General features: G+C 38.0%; 2 protein-coding genes across 3 annotated transcripts; one reads left to right on the top strand and one right to left on the bottom strand.

Annotated features, from left to right (window-relative positions):
- The first annotated feature begins 5,434 nt into the window (after positions 1-5,434).
- Positions 5,435-5,995, top strand: LOC145219493 (phosphomevalonate kinase-like). The gene has a single exon (XM_080086858.1). It carries the CDS (start codon positions 5,435-5,437, stop codon positions 5,993-5,995), a length of 561 nt encoding a protein of 186 aa, XP_079942984.1.
- Positions 5,996-8,333: 2,338 nt separating this feature from the next.
- LOC145217498 (uncharacterized) lies at positions 8,334-10,901 on the bottom strand. 2 transcript variants are annotated; one of them, XM_080084772.1, is made up of 4 exons: positions 9,952-10,897; positions 9,676-9,818; positions 9,312-9,536; positions 8,334-9,067 (listed from the first exon to the last, which is right to left on the bottom strand). In XM_080084772.1, exons 1-4 carry the CDS (start codon positions 10,081-10,083, stop codon positions 8,617-8,619), a joined length of 951 nt encoding a protein of 316 aa, XP_079940898.1. In that variant the 5' UTR covers positions 10,084-10,897; the 3' UTR covers positions 8,334-8,616. The 2 variants fall into 2 exon arrangements, with proteins under 2 accessions (XP_079940898.1, XP_079940899.1); XM_080084773.1 differs by having other exon boundaries at positions 9,008-9,111; positions 9,952-10,901.
- Positions 10,902-17,342: the final 6,441 nt, after the last annotated feature.

Raw genomic sequence — 17,342 nt, 5'->3', positions numbered from 1 at the left:
ATATTAAAGCGTAATAAACAGGCTCATTTCGTTTGCGCGTAACTACGTTATGAATATGCTCACGCCAATTTCCTGGAAACCACTAACCAGAAAAAGCTTCAAAACAAGCCTGAATGCAGTTGACCCCAAGTTTAATGTGTGTGTTTTTTTCTTTGTTGAAAGCCGCGTAAATTTGAATTGTTTGGATCCCAAATTTAAATCTATTTATACGCAAACGTATGTGTGTGTATGTCGGCTCTATGCAGCAAGCGTTAAGAATCGTAATAATGAACTTACTTGCTAATGCAGACGACCGATACGAGCCACGAGAAGCAGAAGAAATAACAAGCTTTCAAGTAAACAATAACACATACGCGCGCCCTTTAGCCCCCACAAGTACAAAAATGTAAAAGTTATTGATGAAACGAACGTGAAAATCCTAACAAATTATTCAAGCAGGTAACTAAGATTAAAACACGTTTGGTAAGAACCAGCAGACCATGAAAAACTCGCGTTTTCCAAAGACGAATGAAAGTTACACTTTGCAAAACAAATTATAGGTTCAATATCTAAATAGTGACAAAGTTTGAAAAACTACTACTTTACTACAAGGGCCATCAATTAAAAACCAAATGTAATAATGTGAAAACGGAACATCCACCCCGAACCGTAAAATGAATACATCTGTCCAGGTGTGCGTAAAATTGCTCTTTAAATCTGACTCAAGTCTTACATGAAAAAATCTTTTGTCTGATAAGTTCATCCATGACGCAGTACAGCACAAACACTGCGATTCCTTGTAATCCGTTTGCAAAAGTGTTGATATACATGAATATCTCATTGGTAATGTCGTTACCAATCCATACCAAAAGAAAAAAAAATGCGATTATGTGATTACTTTTTTGTTTCTACAAACTTGTTACCCACTAGAAAAAATGCAAAAATCCAAGTCCCACCAAGCATTACAAAGAACAGAAAAAATGATTTGGCGGCTCTCAAAGCATCCTCTGTTCCGGGCCCTCTTCCTTTGTTGTGCATCCTTCTTGAGTTGAGAATTACATTAGTTGTTTTCAGGATTATGAGAAAGTTGACAAAAATAAAGAAGGCAGATGGCCGAACACCGTGGTGTAGTAGACCGAGGTACCTGGAGTTAACCAGCATCTGTCATACTTAGGATTTTGTTAAGTCTGATTTTTGTACTTGTAACACTGTAGGTATCATATAGATCAGGGGTGTGCAACCTTTATTACAGGAGGGCCAGAAATGAAAAACTGGAAGAAACCGCGGGCCGCATGTTCGTTTAACATAGCCTAGCCCTAGGCTTTCTAGCAGTTGCAGGCACTAATCTAGTTTCTTTTCGTTTTTAATCTGATGGCATTATTAGGGGTTATCTCTTTGCAAAAACATCAAGTTAAGACGCATAAATTACTGAAGAAAACTGCTATTCAAATTTATTGTCACACCCACATTACACGAATTCAGTGAGAAATTTGCAGCTGGCTTCTTTTCCCGACGACTTTTTCCAAATTTGTTTTAATGGATGTGCTCGCAATTCGAAGTCCGTTTTCCAAGTGTTCGTCTGTCAAAGCCGATCGATAGGGGGATTTCATCACGCCCATTTTCGAGAAAAATTGTTCGCACAAATACGTTGAGCCGAAAAGGGCCATTTTTGAAGCCATAAATTTGTTTAAATGTAGAAAGTTATCCGGGTTGAGATGTTTTCGGTAAAAATCGCCAAGATTCATTTCCAGGTACTTTGCTTTCAAATCAGTATTCTCTTGGATATCAACTGGTGCTTTGTCAACGTCTGTGTTGAATGGCGAAGAGAATATATCGAACAGATGTTCATGAGATTTGAAGTCCTTAAAACGATTCAAAAATTCACACAACAATTTTTCAAGTTGGTCTGCAAATTCAGTTTTTTTTCTCGGGATGCATTCCACAGTTTCTTAAAGTTGGAAAGTGGAAAAGATTTCCTGTCTGTATGTGAGCTTTCCACAGTCGTAATTTGTTCATGAAACCTTTTATGTGACCATACATTTCATTTGCATACTGGCTTTTTCGCTGGAGTCTTGTATTAAGTTCATTTAGATGCGTTGTTATATCAACTAAGAAACCTAGATCGCATAACCAATTTTCGTCTTCCATTTCATCTATTGGGTGCCCTTTAAAAGTTTCAAAAAAATCGCGACTTCTTTCCGCAGTTCGTAAAATCGGCGCAACATGCAGCCCTTGCTTAACCAACGGACTTCAGAAAAGTACACTAGATCTTGATGTGTCGTGTTGAGGTCATCCAGAAATTTTTGAAACTGACGATGGTTGAGCCCGCGTGCTCGAATGAAATTTACAAAAAAAAAAAAAAATGAAAATTACAGGGCTCAAGACGTGTTTGAATTTTAAGGATTTTGCACACAGGTTTTGCTGGTGAATAATACAATGAAAAATTGCAATATCGTCATCGATTTTTCTCTCCCTCAAGGCAGACTTTAAGAGACCTACAAATCCAATGCCAGTTCCGGACATGGATCGAGCACCATCAGTTGCGATATCGCATAAGTTGGAGTCAAGTCCAAATTTGCCAAGAGCATCGAATACTTCAGTAAAGATATCAGCACCAGTAGTCGTGCCCTTTATTGACTGTAGCGACAGAAGCTCTTCGGTTTCGTTTAACTCTTTGTCCACTCCTTTTACAAATATGGCCAACTGTGCAGTATCCTTCTGGTCTGTACTTTCATCGATAGCAAAACTCCACGAAATAAAGTTCTTCACTTTATCCCTAAGAGTCTCACTGATATCAAAAGCAAGATCATCGACACGCCTCGCTATCGTCCACCGTGACAGACTTATTTTCTCAAACTCGCTCTTCAGTTTAGGGCACATTTATTTTGCTACATCGATAAGACACTGCTTCACAAAATTACCGTCGGAATATGGTTTCATGGTTTGAGCTATTCTCTGTGCAATCAAGTAACTACATCGGATTGCTTTTTCGTTATCGCTATTTATTTTTTGAATCATCGAACGCTGGCTTTTTAATTCTTCCTGCATTTGCTTCGCTTTCATCTTTCTGTTTTGTCCTTCTAGCTTTCCATAAACACCTTCAGAATGCTTTGTCTCATAGTGTCGTTTAACGTTGTACTCTTTAGCAACATTAACAGTTTGATTGCAAATAAGACATAAAGGCCTTTTATCTGAATTTTCAATGAAGAAATACTCAAAGGTCTATCTCGTCTGAAACATGCGTTTCTCTTCCTCTACCTTTCTCTTTTTTTGCATTCTGCAAATTTGCTACAGAGTTTGCCATTACAGACAAAAACAATTTACAATGAGTCAGTGTACTAGATTCAGAAATGTTCACTGCTTAGCAATTGAATGCTTTGTTCGCTTCACACAAGCTATTCTGATAGAGCGTTGTTACGTCATAGGCGTAGCTAACAAGTTGAATTCACTTTCAAAATTGGCAATTTCCGCGGGCCGCACAATTTTTCTTCGCGGGCCGCAGGTTGCACACCCCTGATATAGATGTCCAGGGGGAACCTCACAGACACAACAATCGCGACAATGAAAACAGGATGTGCCCAACCAATTAAAAGAAAGATTTTGAGCCGTTTATTGGGGTCTTGTGCTCGAAACGTGTACATAAAGATGGCTGCATGGGCAAGTCACGTTACCCGATACGTCCGTTAGTCACATATCCTGCACCTGAGTAGTTCTTTAAACCTCTATTGTAGAATAGACAGGTTGGTTTAAGTTTTCGGATCATCGACTTGCTTTCGTTTCTTGTTTCATTTTCTATCACGGTGCAGATTGATTCAGATGACATAGGTGGTACAACGAAACTTACGTTTCTTTGTAGTTCATTATTACTTTTATTGTGACTAGATGAACGCAGTGCATCTCCGTCCTAGCCCACAATTGCAATGTACTTCGTGCTCTCCATAGCTATGTACCGCGTCGAGACCCTGAGTTGTCAAACCGTGTCAGTGCAGTTTCTGTGGAATATGTACACGAGCACGGTAACAACAATTTGACTAATATTATTTGTTTCTACTGTAAAGTCGATATGTGTTAATCCAAAATTGAGGACAGAGTGGTATGTTTTCTGTTCAATGTTAGAGACTACTACGTATAACTAAGCATCTCCATAAGTATATGATTTCCATTCATCTCCTGGTGATTTCTTGCAACACCCCCGATTTTGTTTTCAATATTTTTCAAGGTTTCTTTAGCAAATTCAAGTTTACAAGTTTTGGTTGGAATACAGCCTCACTCGACAACGCTATACACCAAAATGAACCAATCATTATAACATACAGACAATAGCCTTCCAACTTTCTAAAACGCACACAGCGATTGTAACACGTTAGCACGGGGAATGATAGGAGGTTAATCATACGAAACTGAACTTGGAAAGTAACAGTTATCGTTTAAGGATGATAACTATTGATGCAAAAATAAAAAAAACACATTGTTGTTGTTTGAGGCTTGAGTCGCAAGATGTTCATCAAGCTCAGATTTGGGTCGCGGTCAAAAAAGTTTGAGAACCACCATTATAAACGATGGAAACTATGGAATGTTACAAAATGCAAGTAGGCAACCGTAAGCAGTGAGTATAAACCACCCCATTAGATGTATTACCACCACGTCATAAGTTTGGCCTTGCGCTTTCTATGTTCGCCGCAGTTTTAGGTGAATACTGACTATCATACCAATATGTATTGTATGTTATGATACAACATTGTTATGAGTCGGACACTACCTTTGAACACACCTGGAGCGGATGCCGGTGTTCGCGGTCATTTAAAGATTTAATTCAATTATTATCATGTGAACAATGGCAAAACAAGATACATGAAGTACTCAACATTGGAGGTGCTGACATTTACAAAGTTATTCAAGAGTCTCCTTACTGTGGTAAAGTTTATCTTACAAGGGTCATGGCTGATTTTAAATGTGACACATTTTTTCCCAAGCTGGATGAAACGTTTAAGCTGCTCCCAACAGATCAATTTGACAACGTACCACAGGGTGTACATGAAGAAAACGGTATTAAGTGGAAAGTTGAAGTTTACCAATAACATAAATCCTCTTGAATTGATTCACTAAATACCTAAATCTTTCATATGTGCTTTGAAGTTTATGTGTTACTAATTTTGTTGTGTCAGTTATGTTGCCTACATTGCGATCACATATAGCTGCGTTTTTTTCATGTACTTGGAGTACCAACGTTCAGTTTGCTGACCATTTTTTCGCAGGCCTACTAGTTGTACATTGAGATACCTCAATTTAAGAAACTGCCGTTGTACATATGCTTACTTCATAGTTTGTGACTATACGTAGCAAAACAAGTTTGATGTAAATTTTCTATTGCATACAGTACAGAAATAAATCAAATAAAATAAATAACAAAAAAAGATTAAACGTTCTATTTGAATAAGCTAACACCTAATTGGTGATGCCAAACATTATTGTAATTTTTAGTGACAAACGTAAAAGTGGAAAAGACTTCATTGCTACGAAAGTAACCCACATCATTGGAACAGAAATATGTGGTATAATTAGACTGTCAGCACCCCTAAAGTTTGAATTTGCCAAAGAAAATGGGATAAATTATGAAGAACTACTAAAGACCAGTGACTACAAAGAGTTGTACAGGGAGAAAATGATAGCCTGGGGTGAGGGTATAAGAAACAATGACCCAGAGTATTTCTGCAAACTGGCAATTGCTCCTTTTTCAGCTAAACAGGTTTGGATTGTAACTGATGCTCGCCGAAAGTCAGATTTGACATTTTTTGAGAGGATTTTTCCCGACACAAAACTTATTTTTGTTCGAATAACAGCAAGTAAAACAACACGGATTGCTAGGGGCTGGCAGTTTGTGACAGGAATTGATGATGCTGAATCTGAATGTGATCTGGATGAGGGGCTTACCTGGAATGTCGTGATAAACAATGATGACAACTTGCAAACTTATGCTACAAATGAAAACATTACCTTAAATGAAAGTTACTCTTAAAAACCCATCATAATTGCAATATCATACATAAACTGCCTATGCTTCTTGTTTTATTTTTTGTTAAAAAACTGTGGCACTGCTCTAACTATGTTTAAGCCAAGCACTATGTAACAGTACAAACTATTGTACTGATTTGGCTCAGTAATCCTAGTTTCAAACCTATAACACTGTCAATAGCAGGCATTATTGTTATCAATAGACCAGCAACGAGTTATTTATGATGTCATGCTGCACCTAATTGTATTGTAAATTGTTTCACGGAATTTTAGCATTACGTACTGCCTGGCCTTGTACCCAGTATAATTGGTCTTGCTTGTTGACTTGGACACTAGATGTAGTGGTCCTGCACTGTACAACTCTAAAAATGAAAACCACAACTATAAATTCAAGTACACTCTAAATCAGTTACGGCCTAACTACTGGGATATTCTTCAACGTTTGGTCGAATAATAGTACAATCAACTTGCTTCATGATTGCTTTCGGCAATGTTTAGTGTTTATCAAAATGAAGCATTGTATTTTTAACATCTGTACACAAACATGAAAAAGATGAAGTAATAAGTTTTTGCTGCCAACGAAATTTCGTTGTGTTTGTGCTTACGAACAATGCTCTTTGTTACGTCAAAAAAAGAAAATAAAACCGTAGCGCAGCGGTGCACAACCAATTTGCTAGGACAGCTGCAACGCAGATTCTTATTTAACCAACGGCCGCCATTTACCTGCTTATTTATGTTTCAAAATACTTGGTTCACAGATTGAGCTGCACAGCGAGGAGATCAGTATTTAAGTGTTTATGATTTCATAATCTATATTGTGATGCTTGTATTCCTGTTTTGTTCGCATTGCTGCCACACAATAGGAGTACAAAAAGTCTGACACATGGTTATAATACTCTTATATACCACAAAAACTGTGTAGAGCAGTTCGAAATTCCCCCGCCTAATCTAACCTTCCAGTGTTTTGATATTTGGCAATTGCAAATTGCCGTTTTTGGTGATTCTCAAACACAGTAGTGTGCCGTGAGAGATTTACAAGTGTGCCGCGAAATATTTCCTATTTTTAAGTGCAAACAGTTCCTGGTGTCATAGCACTTCATGATGAAGTACTGGTGTGCATAACAACGTTTTAAAGCTCATAGAGTTGAAAATGAACATTCTTTGAACAACTTTTGTTCTGTTTACCTGCGAAGTGTGCCGCGGAAGGAAATTACATTTTTTAATGCTTCGCATGATTAAAAAGTTCGAGAACCACTGCCCTAAAGTGCGACAAAAACAAGTATTTGCATTGTACTTCAAAAATGCCTGTGTCGGATTCGGCGTTGCCGAACCCCTGGGGTTCGATCGAAGCCCGGTTAAAATTCACTGCTCTAAATATACAGAACGACGATCACAACTCTAAATATTTTGTTTTTGTTGTTTCGGCTTTTGTTTCTGCAGGGTGTTTATCGTTGCGCCCTACTTTGCCTCTTGTCCGCTCGATTGCTAGGCGCGTTCCCTCCGTGTCTCGGATAAGACTTGATTGGTACGCGGGTTGGGCGTCACAATGCTTGCCAGACCCACAGTCAGTCCCCCGCTTCTCCACCTGTGATGGTGTTGGTTTTTAGCCTGTTGTTGTTTTATCGTCATTTTATTGTTGTTGTTTTTCTTGCTTTTACAGAACTGGCGATACCAATAGGCGAAATATACATTCCTAAAGTGGCCGCAAGTGCAGGCTTTGTGGTCATTTTTTCCCAGAAAATTATTTTAACTTCAACAAACTTTAACGTGAAATTCGAAACTCCTACAGCTTGTGTAGCTACTGCTAATATACAATCGGAAGCAATTCAGTTGCCCGTTTCTGACCACACTTAGTGTCGAAAGCATATGAAGAAATACATTTTAAACTCTGTGAGACCAGGGCTACTCAAACTTTCTTGCTCTGCGACCCCATTTTGAAACAGAAATTTCTACGCGCCCTTGATGGGTATGCTGTAAAGAAATATACTTATATATATATGCTTTTTCGCATTGTTTGCGCACAATAGGCGTAAAAAGTCTGGCGCATATGGCTACTAGGCTGGCAATACGCCTTGAAGTTCTACAAAATATGTTTAGAGCAGTTTGAATAGACGGGAATGATGTTTAAACAATAAATGTACGCACGTATACTATTTACTGTGACTGACATAATAACCCATAATGTTTCGCGACCTCAAAATTATATTACGCGACCCCAATTGGGATCGCGACCCACAGTTTGAGAAGCCCTGTGTTAGACGATGATAGTTTGTGGCCATGTGCCTGCTATACCCAAGTAGATCATTTTGAGGTGTTAACTCAGTATAGCTTTATTACGATACTTGTTAAAACATTCGTTTATTTACCTCTAAGTAATAATAACAAAAAATGAGGAAGAGAAATTATTTAACCGCTTTTACCTTCATGAAGTCAACTGTAGGATTTTAGGTGACTTTTCCGTCTTGGGCCCGAACTTTTTTTGCTGTATGTCAGTGCTGTTATTTTGATAAATAATTTCAGGAGCGATATACACATCATACTAAACTGGTAACATACAAACATAAATGAAATAAGTTTGTTCAACAACACACAAAAGCAAAAATGAGATTTTACAGAAAGCAAATCCTAATACACTTTTGGCGAAAAATTGAAAATTTTTACGAAAGTTTCGGAAACTTCGCTGACAATTAAATCGCCCAAATTTGTCGCAGTGACGTCATGAGGTCGCCATAGCTTGTGGTCACGCTTGGTTAATGTCGCTGCCCTGAACTCACAATCAGAGTTGAACTGCAAAACTCGGTGATTCCCCACATCACAAACAAACACGTTGTCATGACAATCGCACGTGACGCCGGCCGGGTACTTCATCTCGTACCCACAACCGCTTAGGGGGCGGATCAGGTGTATGGGGTTCCCATAAGCATCAAAAACCACCACCTGGTTTTCAAGGTGGTTTGGCACCACAACGTGGCCTTTGCTGTTGCAGCAAATTCGCAGGAGGTCGCCCTTGATGCCCGGATTAAAACTTTCCAAGAGTCTGCCACCTTTTGAACACGTAGAAATCCGCATCTTGCGTCTGCATGACAGAAAAATCAAATGTCCAACCTTATCTTCCCACAACTGCAATAATGTTACGTTATAAGTTCAACATTCTTTACAAATCATTCTTATATTCGTTATCTAGACTTATAGATGGGCTGAGTTTATATTTCTTCTATTCACTGGCCTATTACCATTAACAACTAAAGTTAAAGAATACTAAGAAAAATTTTCAGCGAATGTACAAACTTAATTGAATGTGCTCTTAATTTGAAACTTACCTGTCAATAGCAACGATTCGGTCCATATTGTCTACAGCGATACAAGATGTTGAACCGATTACACCCGGTCCGAAGCTGCTTATTTTTCGGCCTTCAGGAGAGAAAATCCCAATCCTCGAAGTCCCGTCAAAACCAACGCAATTAATACATAAGTTCCCGTCCCTAAAAACCTTGACACCTTGCGCTTGGAAGTTAAATCCTTTCATAGTGGTCGGAAAGGAACTTCTGTAAAGAAGAGAAAATGCGAGTCCAAGATCATACATTTTTGTTAAATTAATTATTTTTTTTACACCAACAATTAACAACTGTTGAATTAGAGTTCGTAACTATCGTAATCTTCGGTGTTTTAAACTTAGCTACTCACATTGGTTTTCGCTTTAACAGGTCAATAACCTGTACGCGTTTGTTCCAAAGGTCACATACATAAAGGATTTTGCCATCCTTGCTAGTGGTAAAATGTTGTACCCAGCCCCCGAACTGACCTGGGGCCTTTCCTTTTCTCCCCACCTATAAAGTGTGTGCGGTTAAAGTTAAACTCAGCAACTTAGTAATGCAAACTCCACATCAATGTTTTACATTAGCGAAAGTTGGATAGATTGCAATGAACAAAATTAGCAAGATATGGGTATGTTTTTAATACCTCAAAATTGTAATTCACATAACCCTGAACAGGAATAGGTTTTGCAGGTGGGACTCCCACTTCTGAATAGGCATCTTCTCCTGCTTGTAAACCATCATCACTACGAGAAACTCCTAAATGGTATGACATCATCAGGTTTGCATCCACCGGACTAATAAAGTTTAACTTAGGCTAAGAAAATGCAAAATCTAAAATGTAACATTTTCGTGTGTATTGCGTTTTACGACGAATAAAGCCTGGAAGCCACTTGTTTTCATTTTTTCAGAAAAAGCGTCCAAATCAAATTAGTAAAATCAAACACTTCTTACACAAGCTTTTAGATTCCTAAGATGACTACGACTTGCGTGTATGCTTCTTTTGAACGCGTTGCTTCAATACAAACAAGTATAATGTGGACATGCGGTTATTGTAATGCTGTGTTACCATTGTTCTAGATGACGTCATACTTCCTGTGACGCTCTGTCGGTAAACACAGGGTTGCCAGATATATAGACAACGGCAATAAAACTGTTAAGTAGCGTGCAATAAAGACGCAACCTGTAGGCACACAACAACCGTGATAGAAACGACCAATGTACAAATCCCTTGACCCTTGCTGATGCATGCCCGAATTGTTTTAGCATACATGCAATTTCCATAACTGCCAGTGTCGTTTTCGTTGTTGTCACTAAATGCAACACAAAAGTGTCAACAACAGAAAGTTATTGCAAACCTATTCTAACTGCTACATTTGACTCTTGCTTTATATCATAAAATGGAAACAGCATTGCTATACACTGTCCTTTGCATCAACTTAATAAATTTTCCTTTGACGAAATATCCTCATAACAGACTGCACATCTACGCCTGTGAATTGCTTTTTCTTATAACAGCAAGCACAATACAACCACGAGTTTACACGCTGTTCGATGTTTGAAACGTTTAAATCAAAACATAACAACACCTGTGGGAGGCATTTGTAGGTTCGACTGATTGTTACGTCACAGTGAAGCGGAAACGCCGCATCATACAACTGTGCGTCATGTAGTACGGCTATGTAAAGAAGTATTCGAAAGATAGCTGGATGTTCTATCAAATATACTTTTGCCAACTAATACGATCGAACAATCTAATGCGAAGATTGCGTTACCTGCTGTAATTGCTGCGACATGGAATATTAGCGCTTTGTTCAAACATGCGTCGCTTGAAATTAAAACACAGGATTGCATTGATGACGTTCAAGTAATAGTGATTAACTAGCTGATTTAAAAAATCATTTTCAGTTTAATTTGCATATTAAATGGTAAGTGAGTTTTTAGTTTTTACACTTGGTTCAGCGTTTCAAAGTATTCATGGTGCAAGAAACTAACAGTTTGGTTGAATTGCGCACTTTATAGCACAGATTGCCACAATGTACAATATTCACAAAAAAACTTATTGTAACGAAGTTGGCTTATCTGCCTATGCGTGTGTTGTTCGGGTTAATTGTTCGTCCCCGAAAATCGACAATGATATTTAAAGTCGATAATGACATTTTCGCTACATTTGAGTTCCCAAGGAAGATACTTTTTTGTAAACGCGACACTTTCGTTCCATAATCTTTCTCCGAAAACCTCATCCTTGGCAAACTCCCACAGTTCCTCTCGAGTACAGTCTGTAAAGTACTCTCCGCTCATTTGAGTAACATCGTCATATGAGCAGTACACAAATGTTTGGGGAGCATACGTCGGTTTCCCGAGTTGGTAATATTTTGTGTTAAATTTAACAATTGCCTTTGAAATCCCAAGTCATCTCTTTTACAAGATCTCGGTTGTTACAAATACTCTTTTTACTTGGGAACGACGGTTGTCATTTTCTCAATGCCTTGGTTTTGTTTTGTAGCAATCGTTAACTTTCGCCAAGCTTATATTTTAAGTTGTCTCCCATTTATAATCATCTGCATTCAGTCACTAAATGCACATGGGTATGTATAAAAGTCGTTTAATGACTAGACCCCTTGCTCTTGTTTGATTAAAGCTGCGGCAATATCTGATGTGATATGAACAAGCTTTTGCAATTAGACCGGTCGAGTCGCATCGTCTCCATATTGCTGGATAAATTGCGTGTACTCTGTGGTACGTACAGAACGATGCAATAAGCCAGCTTCCTCTTCGTCATACCCAAGGGAAAAAGGCAGTGCTGTTAACTTCCACAATAGACAAAAAGTATAATTTGCTTCGGTGCATTTGATCTAATTTGTCTATAAGCATCAAATTGTAGAGCACAAAAAACAATATATACAAAGATTTAGTGCAGTCTGCTACTCCTAATGGCGTAGATATAGTTTCAGGGGTCTGCATCTCAACGGTTGTCCGGGCTAATTTTCTAGAGGCCGCGGGCCACTAAATACTGCACGCTACCAATCATTGAAAAATATGTGATTACATTACTGTGGATTTAACACTCCACGCCTGATGTTTCCAAACTAGATAGTTCATGGTCCCTTAGTGGCTAACGACGTTATTTTTGTTGACCTCCAAGAGCTCATAATTTTTTAAACTTACTTACGTGTTCATCAATGCTTTTTTTATTTCATAAAATTCAACAAAGAAAGCAATTGTTTGCGCATAATTTCATATCTTAGTTTTGTCTGTTATGTCTCAATCCGCTCTTAGATCATTGATATGCGTAACCAATTGATAATATGTAGAAAAATAAATCATAAAGCTGTAGTGGCAAAAGGTTAAATTACGTTTAGTAGCTTAAGCTGATTAATTGGTTTTAGCATTGTATTGATCGTGGACCGCGAAAAATGACGACACGTCTGTTATGTAAATGAAATGGTTTGGAAACCACTGGCCTATACACTTCTGAAAAAGTCAATGCGACCAGCATAAGTGTCACTAAAATGTTGGTTGGCCCTTATCAACTTAAAATTTCCTTACCTCCAAGCTAAACAAAAATAGTGTACACAAGAAACTTAACGGATTTTAACTTTACGGTTTGATGAGATGCATTATTTCATCACAATAATAATAATAATAATGTATCACAACGGTTAAATTTGGTATTTTAACTTACTGATATATAATTTTGAATTGTGAAATACTTCAAGGGAAAATAAAACAAACACATTCTTTAAATTTTACAAGATATTGCTTTGATTTTTTATTGCTAATAACGCCGTGGGCCACGGAAAATTGCCTGGCGGGCCACATGCGGTCGCGGGCAGCGTGTTGGAGACCCCTGGTTTACCTCATGTCGTCACTGAGCGTACAGTGGCAGTCTTCACTACGACATGTTTTTTTTTCAAACAACCACTTTTCGACAATAATGTTGGTGACGTTAGGGTGCTTATTTAAGTGTCAATGGCGTTATATTAGTATTTAAATTGTTACACGCACGAATTAATAACCAACGGGAAAAATGTAGCAAAACGTATTGAGAAAAACTCTGTGGGTTAGTCGCTTCATTAAACTAAAATACAATTGAGCAAACAGAAACGCGTGCATGATGCAAGAACTGGTTTGTTAAATACAAATTTCGATTGTACTTTTTCTCACTTAAATCTTTCTTCATTTATAAACTTTTCTGATGTAAACTTTGCCGACCACTCATCTAAGGAATGTGCAGGGGCTCTTTCCAATCGGGAAGTATGCATTTTCCGTTATTTTCGAACATATAATTTTGCAACTCCGCTTTTAATGAGGAGTTTATAATTACTTTTGGAGGTAAACGATTTGGTCCTACAGCTGACGGCCTGGGTTGTCTTTTGCGTAGTATTTCCAAATCCTTCGCCATTTTCTCCCGTCCGTATGCGTCAACCCGTTTCCAAAGGGTTTTGTTAAAGTAATCGTAAAGTACAATATCCTAAACACAAAAGAAACCAAACTGTTACGGAACACAACGTTACTTTAACCCAAATCAAGCCTAGAAATAAAAATGCGCGGTATTCGAATCTATAAACTATCGCTTGACGCGTCTTAAATAACAACAGAAGTTTGCTACTCCTGCCAAGTCATGCGACCTAACGTGTAGAAGCTTATTGTGAAGCGAGTAACAGTGTTATACATAATATCGGATTCCAGAGAGAGCGTTACAAAACTTTTTCTGTGCTTACGTACAATGTTATAGAGTTGCTGGAAGTTTTTCTTCTCCTGTTCATCAATTAGGGATTTTCGATTATAAAATTTTTTGTTCAAATAGGCAAAATTGCTTACAACATCCCAATCGCAACACAGTAGATCCTAACACAAAAAGTATATTTTTCGGTGCAAAACATCTACAGTTTAGCATTGAAATATTCTTGCAAAAAAAAAACAATTATGATTAGCATCAAATCTTTTCACAACGCTTTTAAAAGAAGTCGTTGTTGGTTACATTTTAAGTTAGAACATGTTAAATAGAAATTTGCATCTCAAACAAGCCTTTAGGAGTATGAGAGACTCCTCAAGATATTCAAGCAGCATAACTAGATCCATGTTTTTATCCAATTCTCGTATCTGTCTTTTAATTTCTTTGTCATCGTCCAACATTGAGTCAATTCCTAAATCATATGACTGAGAATTTCGGTACCTGGACACAAAAGTGGGTTTCGTTTTTATCGAGTGTTTGTGACAGATCCAGAAGTCATTTCATAGTATTCAAACAATTTGTTTGCCACATTGGGGCAAATCTCACCTGAAATAGAAAGGAACCGACGAATTGAGCAATAATACAGCTTTTGAAAGGAATTGAGCAGTGTTGGCGTCTGCACGCTGGTTGACGTAAATTGATGGCATTTGGTCGCAGTGGAACGAAGGCGCTTTCAATTTGGGGAAAAAGTTGTAAGAAGAAAGAAAATTGTCCCATGGCTTTCGAATTATTGTAAAATACCTAAAGTAAAATATTTGTTGGTCTTTTCCACTTGTACGCGAAATTAGTTTACTTAACATTACTACCCGACATCAGATGGGCAACTTAACAGGTAAAATACCTTGTATCGGGATGAAAACACCTTTTCATTTCATCCGCATCAAACCTCACATGATTTACATTAATTGCAGATTCTTTCGGAAAACTAAACTTGCACTTGAAGCGACCTGGATATCCTCCTACTAAGCCGATCGGAAATTCCGCAGTCTGCAACTGCAAAGTATAAACCATATAAAGCAGAACCTACATTATCTAATGGAAACGCAACCGCGTGATTTAAATAAAATGTAACTGAGGCAAACTGTTCAAATGTGACAGTTATAAAGGCGGTGGTACAACATTTGTTGATTCCTAGCCCCATTTCAAGCAGGCCTGTAGAACACAAAATATTACAAGGGCTTCAATGGGTAAAACTTTAACAAAAAAACTTGGATTGTTTTCGCTAATGGTTACGGCAAAAATGGTAAGTAAAATTATGCAATACACATGCAAGGTTTTTAAGAATCGAAGCAGTAATAAGTCAAATAGATACGAATATTTTAGCGGCAGCATCCGGAGTAGAACTGCCCCCCAAAGTGACTCTCTTTCAGAACACAAGTGTAATGCAATAAATTATGTGCTAATGAACTGGCAATGCCCTAAAAAGGAAACGAACGTTGTAATTAGTAGTTGCTGCAGTAAATTTCATGGTATTTTATTTCAACAAACCAAAATCTAAAACGATACCTTTCGTTATAACACCACATTAGCTAAAATTACAAACCTCACCTGCGACACGTTATGTTTATTCATGAATTTGTGGAGCAACCACTTCGTAGTACTTGAACCAGTTTTATGGGTCTTTACAAACACGAACTTGAGCACAGGCCTGGAAAATTTTTTATTTCCTATTTTGATCACTGGAGTAATGTTTACGTGTTGTTGAGGCATTGGCTACCAAAATAGGACCGTATAAGAGACAATGCACAATGATAAAGTTATCAAAAATCGTTGCACAAATACAGCACATTATAACTGTTACAGCAGTGGTTCCCAACCGGGGTGCCGCGGCACCCTGGGGTGCCAATTGCAAAGCTCAAGGGTGCCGCGAGATATTAACATTGCATTACTGAGGCCCATTCTTTATTTTAACTTTAACCCGTGCCGTGCGGAATTTATTTATTTTTAGCCGAATTTCAGTAATAAATGTTAAGCACTCATTTATTTCATTTAACACTAGACGGCGATTCGCTTGGTTCATCATGATAACAATGTTGGAAACTTTTGCATGGGAATACGATACATAGCTAACCGATCTATACATACCTAATAGCACGATGCATAGCTAATCGAGAAATGGCTAAGATATAAACCCTTTAACTGCGGCGGGTCCCTTGGCCAAACGGTCTGGCGCGCCTGACCCATATACAGATAAAAAAAAAAACTGATCGAGATTCGTCCCCGGGAGAGTCCTGGGTTCGAACCCCGTGAAAAAAAAAAAAAAAAAAAAAAAAAACATTTGTCAATTTGTAAATCGCGATAGAATACAAACTAGTACGAATTTTGTTTGCCAACTAAGGTACGTTTGAAAGCATATGTGCAAATGGTTCTATGTGCGAGTGGCTTTTTCGTATTGACAAACATAAAAAAAACGACAACGGCAACTTATAGTCGAAGAAGAAATGCGGGTGTCTTTATCGAATGTGCACCCAGATATTAAGGGACTTTGTGCAAGAAGCCAAGCCCAAATTTCACACTGACTTTTGAATAGATACATTTATTTACGCGTGCTATACTGTACAACTTATTCTGTGTTATTACACAAAGTTATTTGAAATACAGAAACCTCATAAAATTGATCCAATTTTGCCAGGGTGCCGCAAACTATTTATCTCTTTGATAAGGTGCCGCGAGGTCAAAAAGGTTGGGAACCACTGTGTTACAGCGAGAATTGCTTAAATGTGCCTTCTTTCTCTGTTTACCAGTGATATGACTTCATTGACTATGACGTAACAAAGCGTCTGCCAGGATTGGTTAGAAATCTCCAGACGTAACAATGCGTGTGATGTCATTAGTGTCGCAATCTTGTCTTGGCCACGTTTTACAGTTTCTTTCTGTGCTGTGAGCAGGCTTTTTAGTAGTTCCAGTTGTGGTGGATCTACGTAGTTTTTTGTAGCTATTTATGTGCTAACATTATAGTGTATTATGTGCAGCTATAAAAACATGAAAGCTAAAGTTATTAAAATGCTGAAACGTCGTAGTTCGTCAAAGTGCCTATAATTCAGTCCTGGATTCCTAACAAGTTGGTACGTAATTTGAATGTGTAAATTGTATGAGTTAAATGTCGTGATAATATTTGTGTATGAGTTAAGAGGTGTTGACTTTCTTAATGTAACATATTCTTGTGCAAGTTTATCGGCCATATTGAATGTGTGTATTGTTGCCGATTGTGACACGTTTCTGTTCGTTTAATAGAGAACCAATGCTGTTGTGCAACCAAGGAGAAATTTGTACCATCAGGCAGACAGTGTTGCGTTCAA

This window comes from Phallusia mammillata, chromosome 3, assembly GCF_965637545.1.
Source record: "Phallusia mammillata chromosome 3, kaPhaMamm4.hap1.1, whole genome shotgun sequence".
NCBI classification, from domain to species: Eukaryota; Metazoa; Chordata; class Ascidiacea; order Phlebobranchia; family Ascidiidae; genus Phallusia; species Phallusia mammillata.
This window is presented reverse-complemented; position numbering and strand designations above follow the sequence as displayed.